This window comes from Pteropus alecto, unplaced genomic scaffold, assembly GCF_000325575.1.
Source record: "Pteropus alecto unplaced genomic scaffold, ASM32557v1 scaffold100, whole genome shotgun sequence".
Lineage (NCBI taxonomy): Eukaryota > Metazoa > Chordata > Mammalia > Chiroptera > Pteropodidae > Pteropus > Pteropus alecto.
The window spans coordinates 5,101,835-5,123,030 of NW_006430723.1; the positions used below are offsets into that span (position 1 = coordinate 5,101,835).

The window sequence follows — 21,196 nt, forward strand, 5'->3', positions numbered from 1 at the left end:
CCCATATGTGCCACTACCTCCTTCATTGAACTGTCATGCACCAAGCCAGTATTTTCCCTGCCGTAAATCATCCTTGGGCCAGGTATTAAAAAACTAGGGACCACCCATATATTTCAGCCCACTGAAACTATTCAAAGTGTCCAGTCCTGAAGTTACCCAGATTTACCTATCCTGCCTCACCTGTTTCTGCCTCAGGAAACCACAGTAAAAACTCTGGGCCATGCTCTCTCCTCATCTCCTTTCTACCTCCTGACTGACTCTGGTGCTTCCCCATGTGGCCCTGCAGTGCACCTCATGCCTTCTCCTTTTGGGAACTGTGAGTAATAAAGATTCCTTCAATGGCATTGATCTCTCCATGTCATAACTCAGTCAGTCACCTCTATGAACTAACTTTTAGGCATATTTACAACAATGAGGAGACACTGTATATGTCTAGCCACAAAGAACTGAGCAGGAAATGAAATAAAATAGCTTACCATGCAGCATTTACACATAGAAATGTGTTAACATTGAAAACCGATCTACAATGTAAAAGAAACAACAAGCAAAACAGGTTGTTTAAAACATTGTACATGCTCATCCCAATTTTAAAGAAAAACTCTTAATAGCAAATAGTCTGGCATGATGAAATCCACCAAGCTGTATTTAGTGTACAATATGAACTGACTTTTATTTTTGCCTATAGTTTGTACTTCTCCAATTATTATGAATTATTCTGTGTAATTCAAAGTCTAGGTTAAAAGTGGTGTCACTTACCTAACTTTTGCTACTTTAGGCATTAGAACCTTGATTATGATGGTGACATAGGAGCCACTGATTATAGTTACATATATTAAACAATGCTGTGTGGGTGGGGGTTCAACTTATTTCTACAAGCAGTTTTTTTGTTCTTTTTGGAAATGAATGAGTTTGTCTCTAAACCGAGAATTATGTATATTTTACTGCACGCATGAAAAGATAAAGTGTCAGTAATCTATTGTATATTTGGATAACAAGTTCCACTCTTCCTTTCTGAAAACGGGTTAAAATCTTTCATTGTGCAGGCTGGGACCTGGCTGTGTTCTTTTTTTCTAAGCCGTGATATCCTGTTTTGTGTGTACCATGGCAGTTTTTGTTTTGTTTTGTTTTGCAGTTTATCAGGGCCCTGAGTTTCTCTGGTGTGTATTCTCAGCATTCCCTCTAAGCACTGTCATTTTGCTGGTTTTTTCCTTTCTTCCACATGCCATGCTCATAATGCTGTCTGCTTTATGTGTTATCTTCTAATTTTGCTTTTGTCTGCCTGCTCAACCAAGTAACTCTTGTCTTCTTAGGTATGGAGTCCTGTGTGTATTCTCTCTGCCAGGTATATGCCTGCTAGGATTAGTTTCCTGTAGACCGATGAGAGGGACATTTTACATTTCTTTTGTGTGTGTGGGTAGAACCATTCATTCTTGGGCACTAAGCCGAAATGACTTTCCCACTGCTCAGTGTTGTGGAGTCACACTTCATGTCTCCCAGGCAGCAGGCCCTTACCAATGTTTGCGATTTAACCAGGGGATTGTTACATAGCAAAAATTTTTGTTTGTGCAGTGCGACCATGAGTTGGTGGCATTTTTTTCTTGGAAATTTAGGAGAGCTTTAGGTAGTTTTGTTCTATAAATATACAAGAAATCTTAACTCTCAAAAAACACGAAAGGCTTTAGTAAACGGAAATTACTTGGGACATGTGAAGTTCAGAGCATCCGAATGCCTTCCTCTTATTGCTTTGTATTCTCTGTAAAGTAGAAAAAAATTGGCTCAAATCTTAACAGTTGAAGTGCTGGTTGGTTATTTTCTAAAATGGTTCATTTACTCCTTCTTCCTCCTGGTCTTACCTGAAGCAGTATCTCAGTTGGTTTTTCTAGTTGTTATGCAGTCTCTTGGTAGAAATAATTTTAGGTAAATTATGATTTCTAGAACATATGGTATATTCTACTTAGGATAGATTTGTTTTACATCTCTTAAATTGTTTTTATAAATGTAATTCACATATATTTAAACCTCTTCTTTAATTTTCATGTTTCAGCCGACTATAGTTAAGGGTATATATTTCTTGATTATGAAACACTTGCAATAGTTGCATAAATTAGTTGCATAAATTCCAATTATGATAATTGCCATAGAATAATTATGATTCCCTTTCTTGGGTTAGAGAAGGATCCAGTTCTAACCCAAACCTGTGGAAACACAATATTTGAATGAATTGACAGGAGGTGGGCAGATTTAGCCTATTTAAGTTATGTTTAAGAGAAAGAACAGCAGGCTTTGAGGGATTAGTGGAGGAAGATGTCTGTGTGGTGCCGTATTTTCCTTATTAATTATGTTACACTTTAAATATAATTCTGCCTTCAATGTTATTTGAGGCCATTTGTTTTCCTCTTTCTCATCTAGTCAAAGGAAGAATTTCATGCACGCCTGTCTTTGGTCAGAGGATAGGGAGAAGTGTGGACCAAGGTTCTACACATTGATTCCACTACTAAAAAAATCTCTTTTCAGTACTGAAGAGCCGGTATAGAGCCCTGCCCTCCTTTGTGAGGTCAGTAATGCTAGTGTGTGATGGACAGTATTTAAATTTGGTTAACAAGGATTACTTGGTAGTCCTTCAGGAACCTCTTAAATAAGCACCAAGAGAATCATATATAGTTAGTATATCATCTGTTTTGTATTGTAAAAACTGAAAGTAATCTGTTGAAAAGCATTTGCATTGAAATATTATAATTATTTACTTTAGTACTAAAGGGAGTACAGAAGATCATCTGGTTTTTTAAGGCTCATAAAGGTGCTGCCCTACAATTTCAGATGAAACAGGTGATTTACCAAGAGAATCATTTGGGCGGCTGGGAAGTAAAGATATAAAGATAGAAACTCTTTTTCCCACTTCATGTGCTATGTCCCCTGCATCACATCATGGCATTCCTACAGCAAAGTGACTGCGCAGAAGGCCTTATGCTTGTCAGTGGGAATGGCTCTAATTCAAGTTCTGAATTTTTTTCCTGGAGCTCTTCCTGAATTTTGAGCTCTTTAACTGACAGTATTGGGGCTGTACAAATACCCTGAGATGCACCTATATTTACTTTAGTGACTTCTGAAGAATGACACTGCAGTGTTTCATGGGTAAATTTATTCAAGAGAACTTGTTTTACATCTCCCTCACACCAGATCAGCTGTCGCTTTTATGCCAATCATGTGATTATGTGTTTATTCAAAAATATTAAATTTCTAGTCTTGTCCTCAAGGATCTCAGCATTCTAGTGAGAAAGAGGCAAATGAATGAACAATTAAAATAATGTATGATTTATAGCGCAGTAGAGGAATTACGGTGTGCTCTGAGAGCAAGGGTGGGTCTGAGCAGGTTAAGAAATGATGCCTGAGTTGAGTGACAGGGGCAAAGGCTTATAGGTTTGGAGAATAAATGTTTGGAGAATAGCTAGCAGTTCACTAAACCCAGAGTTTACAAAGACTTCAGATGCAAGGTGGGTGAATGGTGAGCAATAAGTTTATACTGGAGGATTGTAAGTATAATTGCAGCTTTATCTTTAGGCAATAGGACTCATCAGAGCCTTTTCAACAGAGAGTGACATAATGTAATTCATATTTTAGAAAACCCACTAAGGCTGCAGAACAGAAGAGGGAATAGAGAGGGCTGAGAAGGCAAATGACCAGTTAGGAGGCTGTTTCAGTAATCTAAGGAAGAAATGATGAGAGCCTTGATTAAGGCAGTGTTGATAGAGAAAAAAAGAAGTGGTGTTTGTGAAAAATTGGAGATAGAATTTATTAAACTTGATGAGCTTTTTGGTATTGGAGGTAAGAGAAAGGAAAAAAAAAATGACACCTACATTTCTGACAGGGCTTGATAGATAGTGGTCTGTTCATTAACCTGTAAATACAAGAGTTGGACAGTTTGGGATGAAATATGATGAATTCACTTTCGAGCATGTTGTTTTGAGATGTTTGGAAACCTAGTAAATGGTTGCATATAGGAGGCTGGAATCTAGCTCCGAGCTAGAGAAATATATTTGGGAGTTTCAGCATAATGTAAGCCATTGATACGAATGAGACCACCCAGAATGTGTGTAGAGCAGAGAGGGACAAGAGACAATGCTGGAGTTGGGGTACCAACAAAGAGGGCAAAAGGAAACCATCACAATGACTAAGAGCAAGATACCAAGAGGGTAGAGAAAGAACAGGAAAAAGTGGTATCTTTAAAGCCAAAAATATAGAACGATATTAATGTTGTCAAATACCACTGAGAGGTCAAATAAGTGAAAAGAGACTGCTGGATATTTTGAGGTGATGTATTTATTTTTATTTAGGTAAAGAATATGTGAGCATTATGTAAGTCAAATATATATGTATATGTATATACATGTGCACACATATGTAAATACATAAGGTGAAAAACACATATATATAATTATGTATAAATTAAGAATTGTTCTAAATCCCACCACTCAGTATAACTGTTGTTAAAATTTTGATATATATCTTTCCAGACTTTTTCTATATGCAAATATATTCTCTATATGTAGATATATATCTATATATAACAAAATGAGTTCCTGCTATAAAAATATGAGACTCTGCATGCATTTGCTTGTCATTCTTGCCCAGAGACCATGATAATCTTCTCCACATCTTTCCAGTTTTAGTACATAAGCTGGCGATGCATACGGCATCCATTGAATTAAGCAACAGGGAGATTATTTGTAACATTGCAAGGCTAATTTCAGTGGAATGGTGAGGGCAGTAGCTAGATTATTGAGGGATGGAGAATGGGTAGGAAGTGAGGAAATAGAGCAAGCATTATAGGCCACCCTTTCAAGTAGCCGGGCTATGAAGGGGACGGGAGACATAGGACATCAAGATAGGAGTAAGGTAGGGTTTTTGTTGTTGTTGTTGTTTTGTTTTGTATTTTTAGTTGGACAAGACTCTCCTTTGACTGGAAGGAGCCAGAAAAGGGGTATAAATTGAAGATACAAAGTAGAGACTGTTATTGATGCTTTAGGAGGCAGAAAAGGATGGGGTGTAGGAAAGAGGAAACAAACCCCAATAAGGCAAAAGAAAGGAGGTGAGGGAGGAAAAAGATGCTGATAAGTTTTATGTAGGTCACTTCAGAAGGAAGATGGCTGATACCCTCATGTATTCAATTATCTGATGAAGGTTTTTCTACTTTGTATGAAACAGAGAATTGCCATATTAGATTAGATTCATTATCTGTCCATTTTTATCCTGAGAGTGGTGCTGAGAGATGTATGTTAGAAAGGTCTCATATTCTCTGACAAACTGAAAAATCAGGAATGGTCCCCAAATGCTTTAGTTACCTTAAATAATCCATTAGAGATTTATTCTCCACACATTTCTGTGAAGCTACTTGAAGCTGTGTGTTTCCTTAACTTGTGTACCCCCTGAGACTCACTACCTGAAAAATAGATACTTAACTTAGACAAGTTGCATTCTATGTTGGGAAAAACACAGATTTGAACAAATCTTGGTTGAATTCCATTAACCTTAGCAAAGCGATGTAACGTGCTTACGCTTTAGTTTCTTTATCTGTAAAACAATAATGATAATAAACTTTGGCCAGTGACCAGGAATGCTCAATGAATGTTGTGAATGTAAATATTATGAACTAAATGGAAAGGACTACTGCCTCGAAATGTACAGATTTAATAGAGCCCCATTTGTGATTTCTAAATGCTTTGGTGCATTTTATATTTGTATTTACAAAAGACTATCACCTGGGGGATTTTTTTTGGCCCATAGCCTAAAATAAATTCCATAGATGAGCCAAGGAAACCTGGGTTATTGTTTCCTTTTTTCACTTATGATTTTTTATATCAACAAGCTTAATAAGGTGATTTACTAGGGGACATTGTATTTCTGAGTACCACTGGTGCCGCACTATCAATTCTCACTACAGAAGACTCCTAAGCAGATATAATTGCTATAATGTGTTATGACCTTTCAAGTCTTGTATTTCAGTTGAAAGAAGCAAGGATAGCACAAGGAAGGTGAATCATCTCCTATTCACTGTAGCTGTCACCAGACACACAGCAGTACTTGTTTGTGTTAGACCAGGTGGATGCATAAACCACTTTAAGATGGGAAACTAAAAGGGGCAGGGGTATTAAGTTTATATCATTTCTCTATGAGTCTCTGCAACTTAATTCCATATTAAATCACCAGCACATGTGTGGATTTAACGTTGACTTTTAAAATAAAATATAATAACCCACTAGAGCTTACTTAAAAAATATAAGTCCTTAAGTACTAAGTATTATTATAATCACTTAATGAGTTAAAATAGCTCTAACCTAAATATCTGTTTTTATTTCTTTATATCATATCTTAGTATTATGATTACTTTGTCCTCTTGACTTCCCATCCTGGGGTTACTTGAATGCTTTTTCATAATCTTGCTTATTTTTGTTTTCAGTATTTTTCTGGCAGCAATTCAAAGGGCATTGATTATTCTCTTGCACAATATCACTCTGTCAACACATGCAAAATTTGGTGCTGTTGGTTACCTCTCTATCACCTGATCTAAGTGCCTTGTTGAAATGGAAGGATAAGGGTCCTACAGATGCCCATTCCTAGCTGAACTCACCCTCTGAGCACTCCTGTCTTGTTGGATGGTTCCTGCTTTTACAAACTGATGAGCGAGAGCAAGTCTTAACTCATGAATCAGCATCAAGCCAGTCTGGTACACCTTGATATTTCCCACAGCACTGTACTAACCACACATTTGGTGGTTAGTACACATACACTAGATGAATGAATGCATGGGTAAGTGAACTAAGAAGGAATTGGAGCATATGGGGTTAACTTCTCTGCTCATTGAAGGTACTCTGAGGGAGGAAAACCCCTTTTTGTTCTGTTTTTCTGATAAGTGGCATCTAAAGGGGTACATTCTGAGTTGAAAATCTCCTTTCTGCATAGTGAATTTTAACTAGTCATTTGTGTGTGTGTGTGTGTGTGTGTGTGTGTGTGTGTGTGTGTGTGTGTATGTGATTGTGAGACTTGAACTTGGCAAACAATCAAGTCCACGCATGCTCATAACGTTTTTATTAAATCCTGCACAGGGGGCATTAGAGAGGACGAAACTTCTATAAAACAAATAGAAAGACTTGAAACTTGGCAAAGAATCAAGTCCACGCATGCTCATAACATTTTTATTAAATCCTGCACAGGGGGCAGAGTGCCTGCCCCTGAGTGTTTTAGAGAGGACGAAACTTCTATAAAACAAATAGAAAGCAACACAGGCAATTTGTATTTAAATTAAATATTATGTGATAGTCATTTTAATTAGACAGAATGCTGTGCTGATGGAATTCAGAGAAAAGAAAAGTCACTGGGCCTTTAGGACAAAAGGCAATTTGGGTCAATGAGGTTACAGAAGATGTTCTAAGAGGGACTGTGGGCCAGCTTGCGGAGCTTGTACAATCCTTTGCAAAATGTTTCTCATGTGGTCCTAACTCAGCAGTGAATCACTAGTTTGCTAAAGGAAGCCCCAAGGTTACTTTTTCCTGAACAAAAATGATGCTTAATTTTAAAACATAATAAATAAAAACTAATGATCCACTTAAAATAAGTAGTGAAACTATATATTTTTAAAAATATATAAAAAGAAACTTGAATATAAATGAGTTCTCTAAACTATATCAAGATATCATTTGTTTTAGGTCTCTTGTAAGTACTGAACAAACAATACATCTAAAATGTGTCTGAAAGATATTTTTCAAACTATTATTCTCTAGGAAATGGATCCCACTATTGAAAAGATGAAAAAATTGATACTCGAATTAGATAAATATTTGAATCATATTTTATATGTGCATACTTAAACATTTATGAAGAACCTGGCACTCTGTTGTATTCTATAGATGATAGAAAAGAAGTTAAAACTTGATTTTTGCCAAACGAGTTTATAATCTAGTGAGTTATGTAAAACAAATGTCAATTTCTTAACAATGAGCCAGTTAAGAATACAGTGAAATCTTCTATTACTGACTGTAATCCAGTAGCAATTTAGGGATTATGGAGAAGACAGAGTGAGAATGTCAGTATTTGGATATTGGAGGAGGGAAAGGAGGGTATTTCTGCTGGGGACTTCGGGAGGTGGCATGAACCGTGTATTATAATGTGATCCAAACCTGTCGAAGCAGAAGACTTAATGTAAAGAAATAGGATTCAATAGACCACGGTCAGAAAGTGGCCTTATTGCAAGAGGACTTGAGACTTGTTGGAGAGGAGAAGAGAGTTAAACAGTTGTTTAGCTAGAAAAAGAGTTTCAGATAAGTAGTTTGGACTGAATTATACTAAAGAGTTAAAGATAAGGGAGCAATTTGGCAGTTATTTTGCTGTAATCTGAATATGAAATGTGAAATTCTGGTGAAGATTAGAGTTCATTAGAGTCATTGCATGTGGAATTCTAATTTATAGGAGGTTAGAAGGACACAAAATAAATTAACTGCCAAAGAAGCTGTGTTCCTATTAAATAATTTGAAGTTAATTTTTGGACTATGGAGATATTTCCTCATAATATGTTGTCTGAAATATTAACGGTTCTTATTTTCAGTTTTTGAAATTTACTGCCCAAGTCTGAATTGCAGTGTTGTTGAAGGATAACAAACAAGTAAAACAATGTTAACTTTTAGTCAAGTGTATATTGTTTAGAAAAACTGAATCCTGGTGGAACTTTGGACATCTAAAGTTACATGTAGAGTAAGCACTGCCTACTTGGTTATCACTTATATTCATACTCAAGTGGAAAACAAGCCATAATTTAGGAGTAGATTGAGGCTGTTTATGCTTCAAAATGAATTTAAATGATAAGGCTATGAATGTAGTGAAAAGCAAGGAAATGAATTTGACAGATATTAGCTTTCATTTTGAATTTCAAATTACTGAGTTTCTATTAGCATTCTCTAGGAGTAGTGAATTTCTATTAAGTTAGCACATAGTTTTAAATTTTATGATTATGCTATTGTAAGTATAAAAACCCATTTCAGTAAGATATAGACATAGTTATTTCTTTTTTAATCAGCAAGCTCTAGGCTGTATATTATTAGTCTAAACTTGTCATCCTGAAAGTCTTGAGGCTGTGGATGTTTCTTCGTATATGTTTTTGTTGAAGTTTTGTTTAGTTGGATAGAAGGAATAAGAGGCTCCGAAGAGGGTATATAAGTTTTATAGTTATTTAATATGTGCTTTATAAAAAAATTAAGGTAATTTTTGGTAGGTATTTATGCTTAGACATGAAGTGTTATTATAGCCTTTTGAAATTATTAGAATGACATTTTGTTCAGCAGTGTTGCTTTGGGTGTTTTATTAAAGGTATGAGTTTACCATACATAGAGGTCTTGCAGATATTTTAATACCTGAAGGTAGTGTTAAACTTTGCTTTCATAGTAGCAGAGATAATTGCTCCGCCCCTTCCTTTGCAAATAGCACAAAACAGTTGGAAATTACACATCACTTCAATTTCGTTCAAAAATGATGATGCGTCCTATAATTGCAGTGCGACTTGCATTTAGATCACCCCTCAGTTCACTGAGCTGTGGCTTTGAATGGTTCTTTTGTAGAAGACAGTGATGGGCAATACACTGCTTCTTTAAAATTAAAGTGAGAGGAAATGAGCTTAAATTCAGCAAAATTATGGAGGAAAGTAAGAAGCAGGACTTATGAATAGGACAGTAGGCCAGGCCATTTCTATACTCAGGGTGCCATCAGGAAAATTGCCCAATACCCCTCTCCCCTGCCTCCATTTATACATGGTTCTGTTGCACAGAAGTATATTCTGGTGAGAATCAGGGTACCCTTTGCTCCCTAGGGATATCTGAAGGATAATCAAATGCTTCTTTCTCTGTTTTTGTTTCTCATCTTTTACTCCTGCCTCTGATGCCTACGTTCACATATACTCTCCTCAACTCCAGTAAAAAGCCCCTCTTATAATACAGTACCTGGATATTAGAGGTGACTTCCTTTTTCAACAACAAAAATTAGAAGTGCTATTGTATTTTAGATAAAATATTTGGAAGACAAATTTTTGTAGCTCTCAAAAAATTTCAGATATTTTAGGAACACAGTTTTTTGGGAAACATTTATTTTCTCATTAGCATGTATTTCTTGACCATTTCTGCTTTTGGTGAACTGAGAGGTGTGACTCTCTCCCACTGTTACTTTACATTCTTCACATCGATCACTACTATGACAGTGATTCTGACAAGAAAAGGTGTCTTGGGGGAGCTATTGGAACTTTCAGGAATATTGGGAACTGGTGAACGCTGGGGTTTAAAAATCACAGGTGATTTTGAAATGGCATTCTACTTCCCCATTGAGAAACACTTCAAGGCATTGGACCCTCGAAAAGCATAGGTGCCTTTCAGAAAATATAGTAACAACAACAGTTAAGTGATAACTGTAATAATAAGAAGGGTGTTACTGTCACTGGTCCTGGGGTCTCCACAGAGGTACTCTGCATCCCCCTGGTAACTGGTGCCTTGCCGGCATATGGGGCCTTGGTGGTCTGTGCTTGCAACAGTGATTCTTAAAGTGTGGTTCCTGGACTAGTAGCATTAGCATCATCTGGGAACTTACTACAAATGCCAAAAAAAAAAAAAAAAAAAAAAAAAAAAAAAAAAAAAAAAAATCCCCCAAAACAAAAACAAAAATGGAGCAAATTTTCACGCCAATCCCAGACCTAAGGAGTTAGAAACTTCTAGAATGGGTCCCAACAGTTGGTGCGTGGATATGCCCTCAAGCTCGTGATGCATACACATATTTCCTTTCTATTTTTTTCGTTTTCTATTTCTGCTGTAAAAATTTACCATAAACTTAGCAGCCGAAAACAATGTAAATTTATTAGCACATGGTCTCTTAGGGTCAGATACCCTGGTGAGCTTAGTCTTGTCCTCTGCTTAGCATCTCACAAGGTGAAAACAAGGTGTGGATGGAGCTGTCTTTTTACTGGTGGCTCTGGGGAACAATCCACTTCCAATCTCGTTCAGATTTTTGGCCAAATTCAGTAGCTGGTGGTTGTAGAGCTGAGGTCTCCGTTTCTTTGTTGACTGTCAGCCACGGCCTGCTCGTAGCTCGCAGAATCTACCTGTGTTCCTTTTCATGCTTTCCATGTGGCTCTGTATAGCAACAGTGGGTCAAGTCCTTCTCATGCTTCAAGTTCCTCTGCCTTCCTCTTCTGCTTCATCTGACATCCTTGTTGGATGCATCTCTTTCGTCTCTTCTTCTATTCATAGACAGGAGAAAGCTTATTTAAAACCTCAGCTTTACATTAGACCCACCTGGATAATCCAGGATCATCTCCCTGTTTTAAGATCCAGTGATTAGTAACCTTAATTATATCTGCAAAGTCCCCTTTACCATGTAATGTAACATATTCACAAGTGTAACATGAGGGGGGCAAAATTTTGTTTACCGAGAATAACTCATCAAAGGATCTTTCTATTGGCTTTACCAAGGTGCTCTGTTGCTTACGGGCCCAGCGCCACTGCCAGCATCCTGTTTTCACGATATATGACCAAAGGTGGCTGGAGGAAACTGAATTTGGGACCTGCCCTGTCTCACTAGGAAGTGAAGCCACATTTCCTATTAGCTCCACATGTGTATCAAGACACTTGCCATTTGTGTCTCCCTTAATTAGCATTCCTTTGTGTCCCTCTTCTTCCCACCTCCCCCTCTCATTCTCTAGGAAGGACTGGCTCCTTTTTTCTATTACTGTCTATCTCTATCTTCCTCCATGGTTCAGAGATGCATGGTTCAGAGCTGCTTCTTTAGAAGCAGCAAAGCAAACATTGTGATTCAAATTTTGTGACCTTGGGCAACTTTCTTAATTGTTTTATACCTCAGCTTCTGTGTCTGTACATGGGAGATAATAATAATGCTAGGTCATTAGCCTGTATTATTATTTCTCATGGATGAAACAGTATGATTTAGGTTTCCCAGGCTTGATTCTTGAAATGGTAAAGAAATTTAGAAAATTATCTTTTTTTCATTTCTCTCACTTTTTCACCAAAGTTTTCTATTCAAGCATCTTTCCAAGTGAGAGCTCTATTGGCTGCCACCCCAGTGGGTATCTTGAATTAGCAAGAGTGGAACTTAGGCAGTCATCAGTGCATAGAAGAAAAAGAAAACATCATTTTTTACATACGCAGTTATTTTATTGATTCTGAGGATAGATCTATGAATTACATACGGTCATTATCATCCTTGTTTTACCTATGATGAAACTGAAGCTTAGGTTAAGTAAACTGACTCAACACATGTATGGAGATAAATGAATAAATTCACTATTAGTCATCAACTTCTTTATTTGCCTGTCAACAGAAGCTAATCTGTCATCTAATAAAGCCTCACAGAGTTTGTTGGTAATAGTGTTCTGTATGGGTGAAGAGAAAGCTAAAGCCACATGGAAAGAAGGTGGGTTGGGGTGGTCCGTTGGACAACGGAAAATCATCCTGGACCATCTCTTTGCAAAAAGAGCAGTGGAAGGAGTGGTGAGAACTCAGAAAGGTGAGGCAGATGGTTCAAAAGGCCTTTTCCAGGAATGTCTGGAAAGGGGAATGTCTGCAGTGAATTATGCTCTGCATTAATGTATTTGTCATTTGAAGGTATTCCTTGAGATGGCCATCCTTGAAAGATTTTCTGTGTATCAGACACTGTCCAAGAAACAAGGCGCTTGATCCTTGGCTTCTCGTAAGGGAGCTCGTTTTACTCTGGCTCGTCTTTTCGTAAGATTTTCTTTTTTATGTTGTGAGTGACGAGTGCCTGCTAGCATCCTAACCCATGCTTCTCCCTTAACCCCATGGAGAATCTGAAATTAAGTAAGGTATTACCATATAATCTGTGTTACCACCTTTCATATTTATGCAGTTTGACACTTTTCAAGAAGAAAATCTCAGAAGTTAAATAAATTGCTAAAAGCTTGTTCTTACTCATAAAATTGTGATGTATGGGTTTGTTACTGAAGTTTTTTATTTACTTTTTAGTTCTGTCCAGCCAATATTCTGAGTCTCCCTACCAAAAGCAAGTAAAATATATGCTTTAAAAAAATTAAATAATTGTGAACAAATGTATTTGCTTTACCTAGAATTGTTTTCATATGCAAAACAGACTGCATTGCTTGTATAGATGTGTACTGTTGATTTCAGACAACATGTTGTGGGGGCTAAAAAATTAATTTTCTTCCCATTTTCTTAAGTTCTTCTTTCTGGGCTAATAATCACATTAACAGAGACTGATTAACAGGAGAAAATGTCCAAGACTGATTATATGAATGCACGTTTGGAAGTGCCATAATGAGACATGAAGAGGCATTGGGCAGTTGAGGTTTATATGCCGTTATGGACAACGGAGAAAGAGGGCAGTGGTGGGATTTTGGAAGGGGAATATTAGGCAATTGGCAAGTAGGGAAAAAGAACAGAATACATGGAACACATGTGGCAAGCAAATTGTTGCTCGGCAACCCAGAAACAATGGGATACAGGGGCAATGCAATTAACAGACTCCTCTTTGGAAACTTCCTATCTAACGCTAAGGTGAATATGCTAAGGTTCCCTTCCTGGAGTGGACTTTTCAATCTTTATCTCTTAAGCAGAAAGGGAGAAGGTCAAAAGTTCTTTCTGCGTCCTGTGTTTCTTAATAACCAGCTTAACGGCAGTATCCCAAAAGGCCCATTTTGGAAAGGCAAAACTTCAGTACCCTTCAGTGTCATTCCATCCTTAGAAAGATGAAAGCCTGGTGTGTGTGACTACACACTTCATTTGTTCTCTTGCCTTCTCATTTGAATCAGTTTGGTTGTTCCACACAAATGAGTGTAAATCTGGATATCTGTTTTTAATGTGTGTTTACTTATTACTCCTAGAAATAAGGCATCATGCAAAAAGATATTTAAATTTTGGAGTATAATAATAAAAATAATAACTAATATTTCAAGAATCATTTTCTCTCCACTAAGTTATTTAGACTTAGAACAGTCATCAGGATTTTTCATTTGAAGAAACAGGCTCAGAGAGGGTAGGTAACCTAGACAACATCACACAGAGAGTTGATAAATTTTAGGGCTTCAATTCAAACAAAAGTCTGTTTGACAGCATTGTGTGTCTGTTGCTGAATAACAGATAATGACAAAATCTCAGTGACATGCAACAGCAAGCATTTATTTCTTGATCCTGTGTCTGTAGTTTGTTTGAGTTGGCTGAACAGACTTGGCTCAGCTGGGCTTGGCTCCAGCTTTAGCTTAGATTTGGGTTTGCTTCATGTGTCTTTCTTCCTTTTTGGATCAGTGGGCTATCCACGACTATCATGGCAGAAGGCAGTAGCACAAGAGGGCAAGTCTAACCAAGCAAGTACCTTTCAAATGTCTATTTCCTAACATTCCATTGGCCAAAGCTCAATATCAATGGGGTAGGGAAATATCCTCTTCTCATGGAAGTGTGGGATAAGGGAGGGAGTGACTATTTGCTGAATTATAATAATAATATACCTTAAAAAACCATGCGTTTTTCTTGACTTTAATAATTTATAAATATTGAAAGTACAAGTGAATGGCATTCTTGGTTTGGAGTCAGTCATCGTGTGTGTTTGTTGTGGGGGCAGTATACTGAACGGTCATTTCTACTTACTGACTCCAGTTGCCCTATGTCTTTGTTCTAGATGATATTTAGAGAATATTTGACACTTTTCCTCTTTTCTGTCATCATTTGTCCTTATTTGCACTACGGAGGCAGAAGTTATAAATAGGTGAATCTAGAGGACTGTGGTTATGATCACTAATCTGGAACAGAATCAATTTTATTCTGTTTTTATACAATTTCACTTGGCTGAGGGCTTTGATGGGAAAATGTTACTAATATAAGGACTAATACATACAGGTAGAATTCAGTTGTGTTCCCAAAACAGCAGGACATAAACATTTCTTCTAGAAACAACAGATTGCAAGTATTATACCAGCTCAAATATTGCAACCAAAAGAGCTTCTTACCTTCCTCTGCCTCATGCTCAATAAGTGACATGAAGCTGAGGTGCAACTCGGAGGCAGTTCAATAAGAATATTAAATATCAACCTTTTGGGTTTAGAGGTAGAAATTTTGCAGTCTCCCTTCTACCCCATACTTTTGGTCTTTGCAAATATGAGCAGTATACAAAATTGTAAAAATAAATAGGATAGAGATATAATCCTAGTTTTAGGCCAAACCATATTGAAAACTGTGGCTGGAAAGAGTGCATTTAAAGTTTTTACGACTAGCTTTTCCCTTCAACAAATTAATACCATATAACTTTTCCTTGCCTTTTGTTATTGAATTTTACCCGTGTCATAAGAAGTAGCTGAAAAGATTGATCCCCATAGGAATAAGTTAAATCAAGTGATTGGCCTGGTAACTCTTGCCCTTTTATTTTTAGACTTATAAGACCTCTGTGACCTTCAGGACTCAGTGCTCTAACTCTGCTTCTTGGCTCACAGTTGGCTGGAGGTCTTTGTTCAGTGTCTACCATTTCTGCTTGATGCTTGCTAGATTAGTGTTTTTCATGTGTTTGTCCCAGCATTTTTGTTACTTTCCTCAGTATTTTCTGAGGGCCATTTCTTCAGTTATGAATTGGAGCATCCATAAAAGGTTTTGTGTACCTTCTTTGATCCATCAGCTTTTACGCATAGCATACACATAATAATGACTGTTGTCTACAGTGTCTTACTCAGTATCTTTCACTATTATGTTAAAATGACTTCACTACTAGTTATCCACCTTTCCTACAGGACTTCCTTGTGCGTCATCATATTATGCCACTCGTTATTCCATCAGGGCTTGAAAAAAGTTTCCATGAAACTTCTCCAGAAACTTGCAATAACTGTGTCATAAATGCTGGACTCAAATTACTTAAGTAGATCTGGCTTCAGCAAGGATGAAGATATTTTGTGTATGTAGAAAGCGTCTGGCATCTTCATTCTGCCACAGCCCAGGAAGGTGTGCTGGCCAGCAGCAGAATTGCGTGCATGTCAGAGCTGCTATATAGCAGTTGGTAGTGTGAATGGGGAATATATAAAGTATTTTTAGGTTTTTGGAGGGCAGGCAGCATATCAGTGCCAAGTATTGTTGTTGTGAAGGAACCCACATCTAAATCAGTCTGTATGATTGGATCACTACCCTTAGTTTATTTAAAACATGGCATTTGGAGGGAGGTAAAATACCAGCATACTGCATCTTTGCCTTTTTCTTTTTCCCTGAAGCAAATTTGTTGGGTTTATTTGCATAAAGATTACCTGTAGCAGGGCAGTAAAGAGGCATGTGCCTGTTCTGATAGGCCTTCTTCGTAGTGTTAATTTTAATAGAAATAATCATCTACATTGGTTTATAAGGATGGAATTGAGTGCAGACATTGATTCAAAAGAGAACAGCTATGAACAGTTTGATTTATGGTATTAAAGCAGATGATTCAGATTCAGTTTGTACAATCTGAGGTTGCTTGTCCAGTGGTTAGTTGTTAGAATATATTCAGCAAAGTGCAATCAATTTCTTGGTGAGAAACACCCCTACTCCCACCATAGGATGTATAATTTATTCTGTTGAGGCCAGACCATATTTTGTGCTTTATATGTAGGAGGCTGCTACCTGCACATCAGTGGTTCTTAGGAGAGGATTGTTTTAGAATAAAATAAATAACATTATCAGACACTAATTTTATGGGACAAGAATTTAAATGCAGTGAGTAATCAGAGTGCAAGTAAATAGCCACAAGCTAATTTTCAGAACCGTTGCCACTCAGTTGGCAAGATATCTTTCCTATTTAAGAGAATGGAACAGCTGCCACAGGGAGCATAATTCATCAGTGGTCAGTTAGGATGTGAAAAAACAGAGTAGATCTCTGTTATGACATGGGTCCTTCATCTGGTGGTCATGGTGGATTTACGGTCCTTCCTGAAAGTCATCCTTGGTCTCCCCAGGGAGACTTTAGTATCTTTTTCTCAGTTCTCCCATGGCCCTCTCTGCATTCCTTGATTACAACACGGGTCACACTGAGGCATAGTTGTGATCCACTTTGGTTTGTCTCGACCTTAAAACCATATAAACTACTCCAGGAAAAGGTCCAGGTCTTCTCCAGCACGTAGATATAGATGGGTATATGTACTAAATATTTGGGGAGTGAAATATTTCAGTGTCAACTGTGTTCCAAGAGTCTGTCCAATGTATAAGATGACTTCAGGAACCCTTAGTTTCTGATCTGATGTCAACATTACCACCTCATACATCTCTGGTTTTGATTTCCCCATCTCTATCTTGATGAGTTTGGACCAGACAGGTAATCTTGAGTATGTTCTAAGTTTTGGCGACTTATTCATTTTGAACCAGTAATCGTTATTGCTAACTGACAATGTGTGTTTCCACAGGGAGCATGACTTCGGCAACTTCACCCATCATCTTAAAATGGGACCCCAAAAGTTTGGAAATCCGGACACTAACAGTGGAGAGGCTTCTGGAGCCACTTGTCACACAGGTAAGGGATGTGTCAAAACACTTTGTTACACCCGTGTGTTTCTACTGTGACATGTGTACATTCGTATCATGACGCCCCTTAGAACTTAGAAATGCTTAAGGGTGAATGAATCATGCTGTAATACTGATTACTTAATGTATATTACTTCCTGAACTATGGACAGTTTTATTGCCCAATAAGATTTCAAGTGCCTTTTAAAAAACTCTTCATGTGATTTTTGAAATTAAGTTGATGAGATAATTAAAGAGGGGGACTTGGTGAAGGGGCCTCTCATTTGCGGTAATGGATTCATAGTCTAAATAAACCATTCCTAGCATACTTTTGGATGCTAATGCACAGTTCTGAAGAACTGCATTGACTATTGAAGAACAAAAATTACTTATTGAATTACTTTTTATTGATTTTACAACGGAGAATTCATCATGTTGGAATGATGAAATGTTCCATTTTTGTGTTGTCACAGTTGTCACATTTCCATAAGATGACTCAGTAGAAAAAATATTCTCAGGATTTTTAAGTTTTAAAAGTTTATTTTAGTGTCTTGTGAAGCATATTATTTTCTATATTAACTTAGAAATTCACGGAATGTGAAAATTAAAGATTTTTATGGTATATTTGTAAGGAAATATTATACTAAATTAAGTAGAGGCCCTTCATATTGGTTTTTGATAGCTGCCATAACACAGTGTCATAAACTTAGTGGCTTAAAGCTTTACAAATTTATTTTCTTATGGGTCTGGGGATCAGAAGTCCTAAAGTCAGGGAATTGACAGAGCTGCATTTCCTCCGGAGGCTCTAGCAGAAAATTTCCTTTCTCTTTTCTAGCTTCTAGAGGCCATGGGCCTTCATTGGCCACTTCCTCCATATTCAAAGCCAGCAATGTAGCATGTTCATATCTTTCTCTGATTCTGATCTCTGCTTCTGTCCTCATATTCCCTCCTGCCTCCCTCTTATAAGGACCCTCATGATTATTTTGGATCCACTCAGACACTCTGGAATAATTGGCTTATCTCAAGATCCTTAAACAAATCACCTCTGAAGAGTTTCTTTTCCCTTTTAAGGTGATATATTCACAGTTTCCAGGGATTAGGACATAGGCATTTTTGGGGGTCATTATTCAGTTTACTATATATTCTGTCCTCTATCTGCCTCCCTAATTTACATCCTTTCCACATGCAAAATATATTCACCACATTCTCAGATCCCCCAAATTCTCAATGCACTATAGCATCATCTCAAGTCCAAAAACCTCATTTAAATTTCATCAGCTTAAAAGTTCCAATCTCATCTAAATCATCTAAATTAGGTATGGATAAGGTTTTGGTTATAATCCATCCTCCAGCAAAATTCCTCTCTATCTGTTTTCCTGTGAAACTAGAACACAAATTATAGACTCCCAAAATGTATTAGTGGGACAGGCCTAGAATAATAGTTATAGTCATTCCCATTTAAAAAGGGAGAAAGTAGAAGAAAAAAAAGGATATTAGTCTTAAAAAATTTAGAAATTCAATTGGGCAAACTCAGTTAGATTCAACACCTGAGAATAGTTCTCTGGAACTTGAGGCTCTGCCCTCTGGGCTTGGTTCCCCATCCTAAAAATTGTTATTTCTTTTTCAGAAAGGGTAGCATATATTTTCAGGTGAGTATTTTTATCAGCTCCATTTCTTGTCAGTAGAATTTTGAGACACCAGCAGTCTTTTTGAATTTTATTCTTTCTTTGTCTCTTTCACTCCAAACTGGCAGTATTTCTGTCTACTGATAGAATATTCTTAAAACATGTGTGTTTCTCCGCCGTATGTATGTCTCTGGGATTCACTCTATTTGAAACAGGCTATTTCTCAGAACTTTCTTGCATGATCTCAACTCCTTTTTCATCTTTGCTGAAATGGCTGAGAGGATCCCTGAATCACATTTCTGATCTCCTTAAAGGGCTTTCTGTACGACAGAGTATGCTGAGCTTTAAACTTTCTGAGTTATTAGCCAGACATTAATCAGATACACGATTGGCTTTCTCTATAGACATTGCTTTCCTAGAAGTGAGTCTTCTAAGTTTTAGTGCCTTTTGCAATCTGCATAGGCTGATAATTGTCTCAATTATCAATTCTTGGTTCCTTTTAGCTTAACAGTTCTTCCCTCCATCTATGTCATTCTCTTTCGCATTTTACTATCAACAGGAAGAAGCAACCAGACCACTCTTTCAACACTTTGTTTCGAAATCTCCTTGGCTAAATATCCAAGTTCATCCCATAATTTTCTGATTCCCGCCTAACTGTAGGAAACAATTTAGCTAAGCTTTCTGCCACTGTATATAATAAAGATTTCCTTTCCTCCAGCTTCCAATACTGGCATTCCTCATTTTATTGCACTTAACTTTATTGTAGTTGGCAGATATCGTGCTTTTTACAAATTGAAGGGAAGACCCTCCATCAGCAAGAAGATTATAATTGACTGAGGCTCAGATGATTGTTTGCATTTTTTAGCAATAAAGTACTTTTTAATTAAGGTTTACATATTGTTTTTATAGACATAATACTATTGCCCGCCGAATAGATTACAGAATAGTGTAAACATAACTTTTAAATGCACTGGGAAACCAAAAACTCTGTATGAATCACTTTATTGTAATATTTACTTTATTGTGATATTCATTTTATTGAAATATTCAATTTATTGGAGTGGCCTGGAACCAAACCTGCAATATCTTCAAGGTCCACCTGTAACATTTTCCTCATTTTCTTTCCACCAGTTCCTCACCAGCATCTCCTTTAACATTTGTATTTCTAATAACAGGCCATTTATAATGACTTAGATATTCTCTAAGATAATATAGGCTTTCTCTACCATGTTCCTCACAAGCAGGGCGTTTTGTATCCATATTTTTATTAACAATCTGCTCAAGGCAATCTGGGATTTTTCTACCATGATTCTCAAAATCTTTCCAGCCTCTGCCCATCATCAATTCCAAAACCACTTCTACGTTTTAGGTATTTGTTATGGCAGCACCCTGCTTCCTAGAACCAAAATCTGTATTTTCCAATAGCTATTATAACATAATTTTAATAGCTTAAAACAACCGAAATTTATTCCACAGTTCTGGGAGTCAGAAGAGCTAAAATCAAGGTATTAGTAGGGCTGTATTCTTTAAGGAGGACGTTCCTTATCATTTTCAGCATCTGGAGTGCTCCTGCATTCTTTGGCTGTGGTGCTTTCTTCCATCTTTGCAGCCAGCAGCAAAGCACCCTCAATTTGTCTTTCAGACTTTAGCTTCTACCATCACATCTCCTCTCTGACTCTAACCCTCCTACTTCACTCTTATGAGGACCCTTTTGATTACATTGGGGGCCACCCAGATATTCTAAAATAATCTCTTCATCTTGAGATCTTTAATCACATCTGCAAAATCCCTTTTGCCACTTAAGGTAATACAGTCACAGGTTCTAAGGATTAGGAGTGGACATCTTTGTATGTAACATTGTTGAAACATTTCATTAGATCTATGCACATTTTTCATTTCGTTACGATTTTTGTAAGCTCTATAAGGTTTTTTAAGAATAGAAACGGGTAATATTGATAGGCTCTTAGATTTGAGAGTATGTTGGCTACTCAGGTTGTAATTTTTGGATTAAGCCTGATCTGTGAAATGTTTGTTACTGGTTTGCAATAAGCATAGAAA

General features: G+C 37.1%; 1 protein-coding gene and 1 non-coding gene across 7 annotated transcripts in view; one reads left to right on the forward strand and one right to left on the reverse strand.

Moving 5' to 3' along the window:
- Positions 1–21,196, forward strand: part of CTNNA2 (catenin alpha 2) — a 988,991-nt gene that overhangs the window by 104,992 nt on the left and 862,803 nt on the right. For 3 of the 6 annotated variants that reach the window (XM_006905230.2, XM_006905232.1, XM_006905231.1), the window contains exon 2: positions 17,417–17,523. In XM_006905230.2, coding sequence (XP_006905292.1) covers positions 17,422–17,523 — 102 coding nt within the window. In that variant the 5' untranslated portion in view covers positions 17,417–17,421. Of the gene's footprint in view, positions 1–17,416; positions 17,524–21,196 lie in introns of those variants that run through there. The other 3 variants (XM_025049514.1, XM_025049498.1, XM_025049506.1) reach the window with 1 other exon arrangement.
- LOC112482977 lies at positions 4,585–4,687 on the reverse strand. The gene has a single exon (XR_003047462.1). It is a non-coding gene; the product is annotated as a U6 spliceosomal RNA (small nuclear RNA).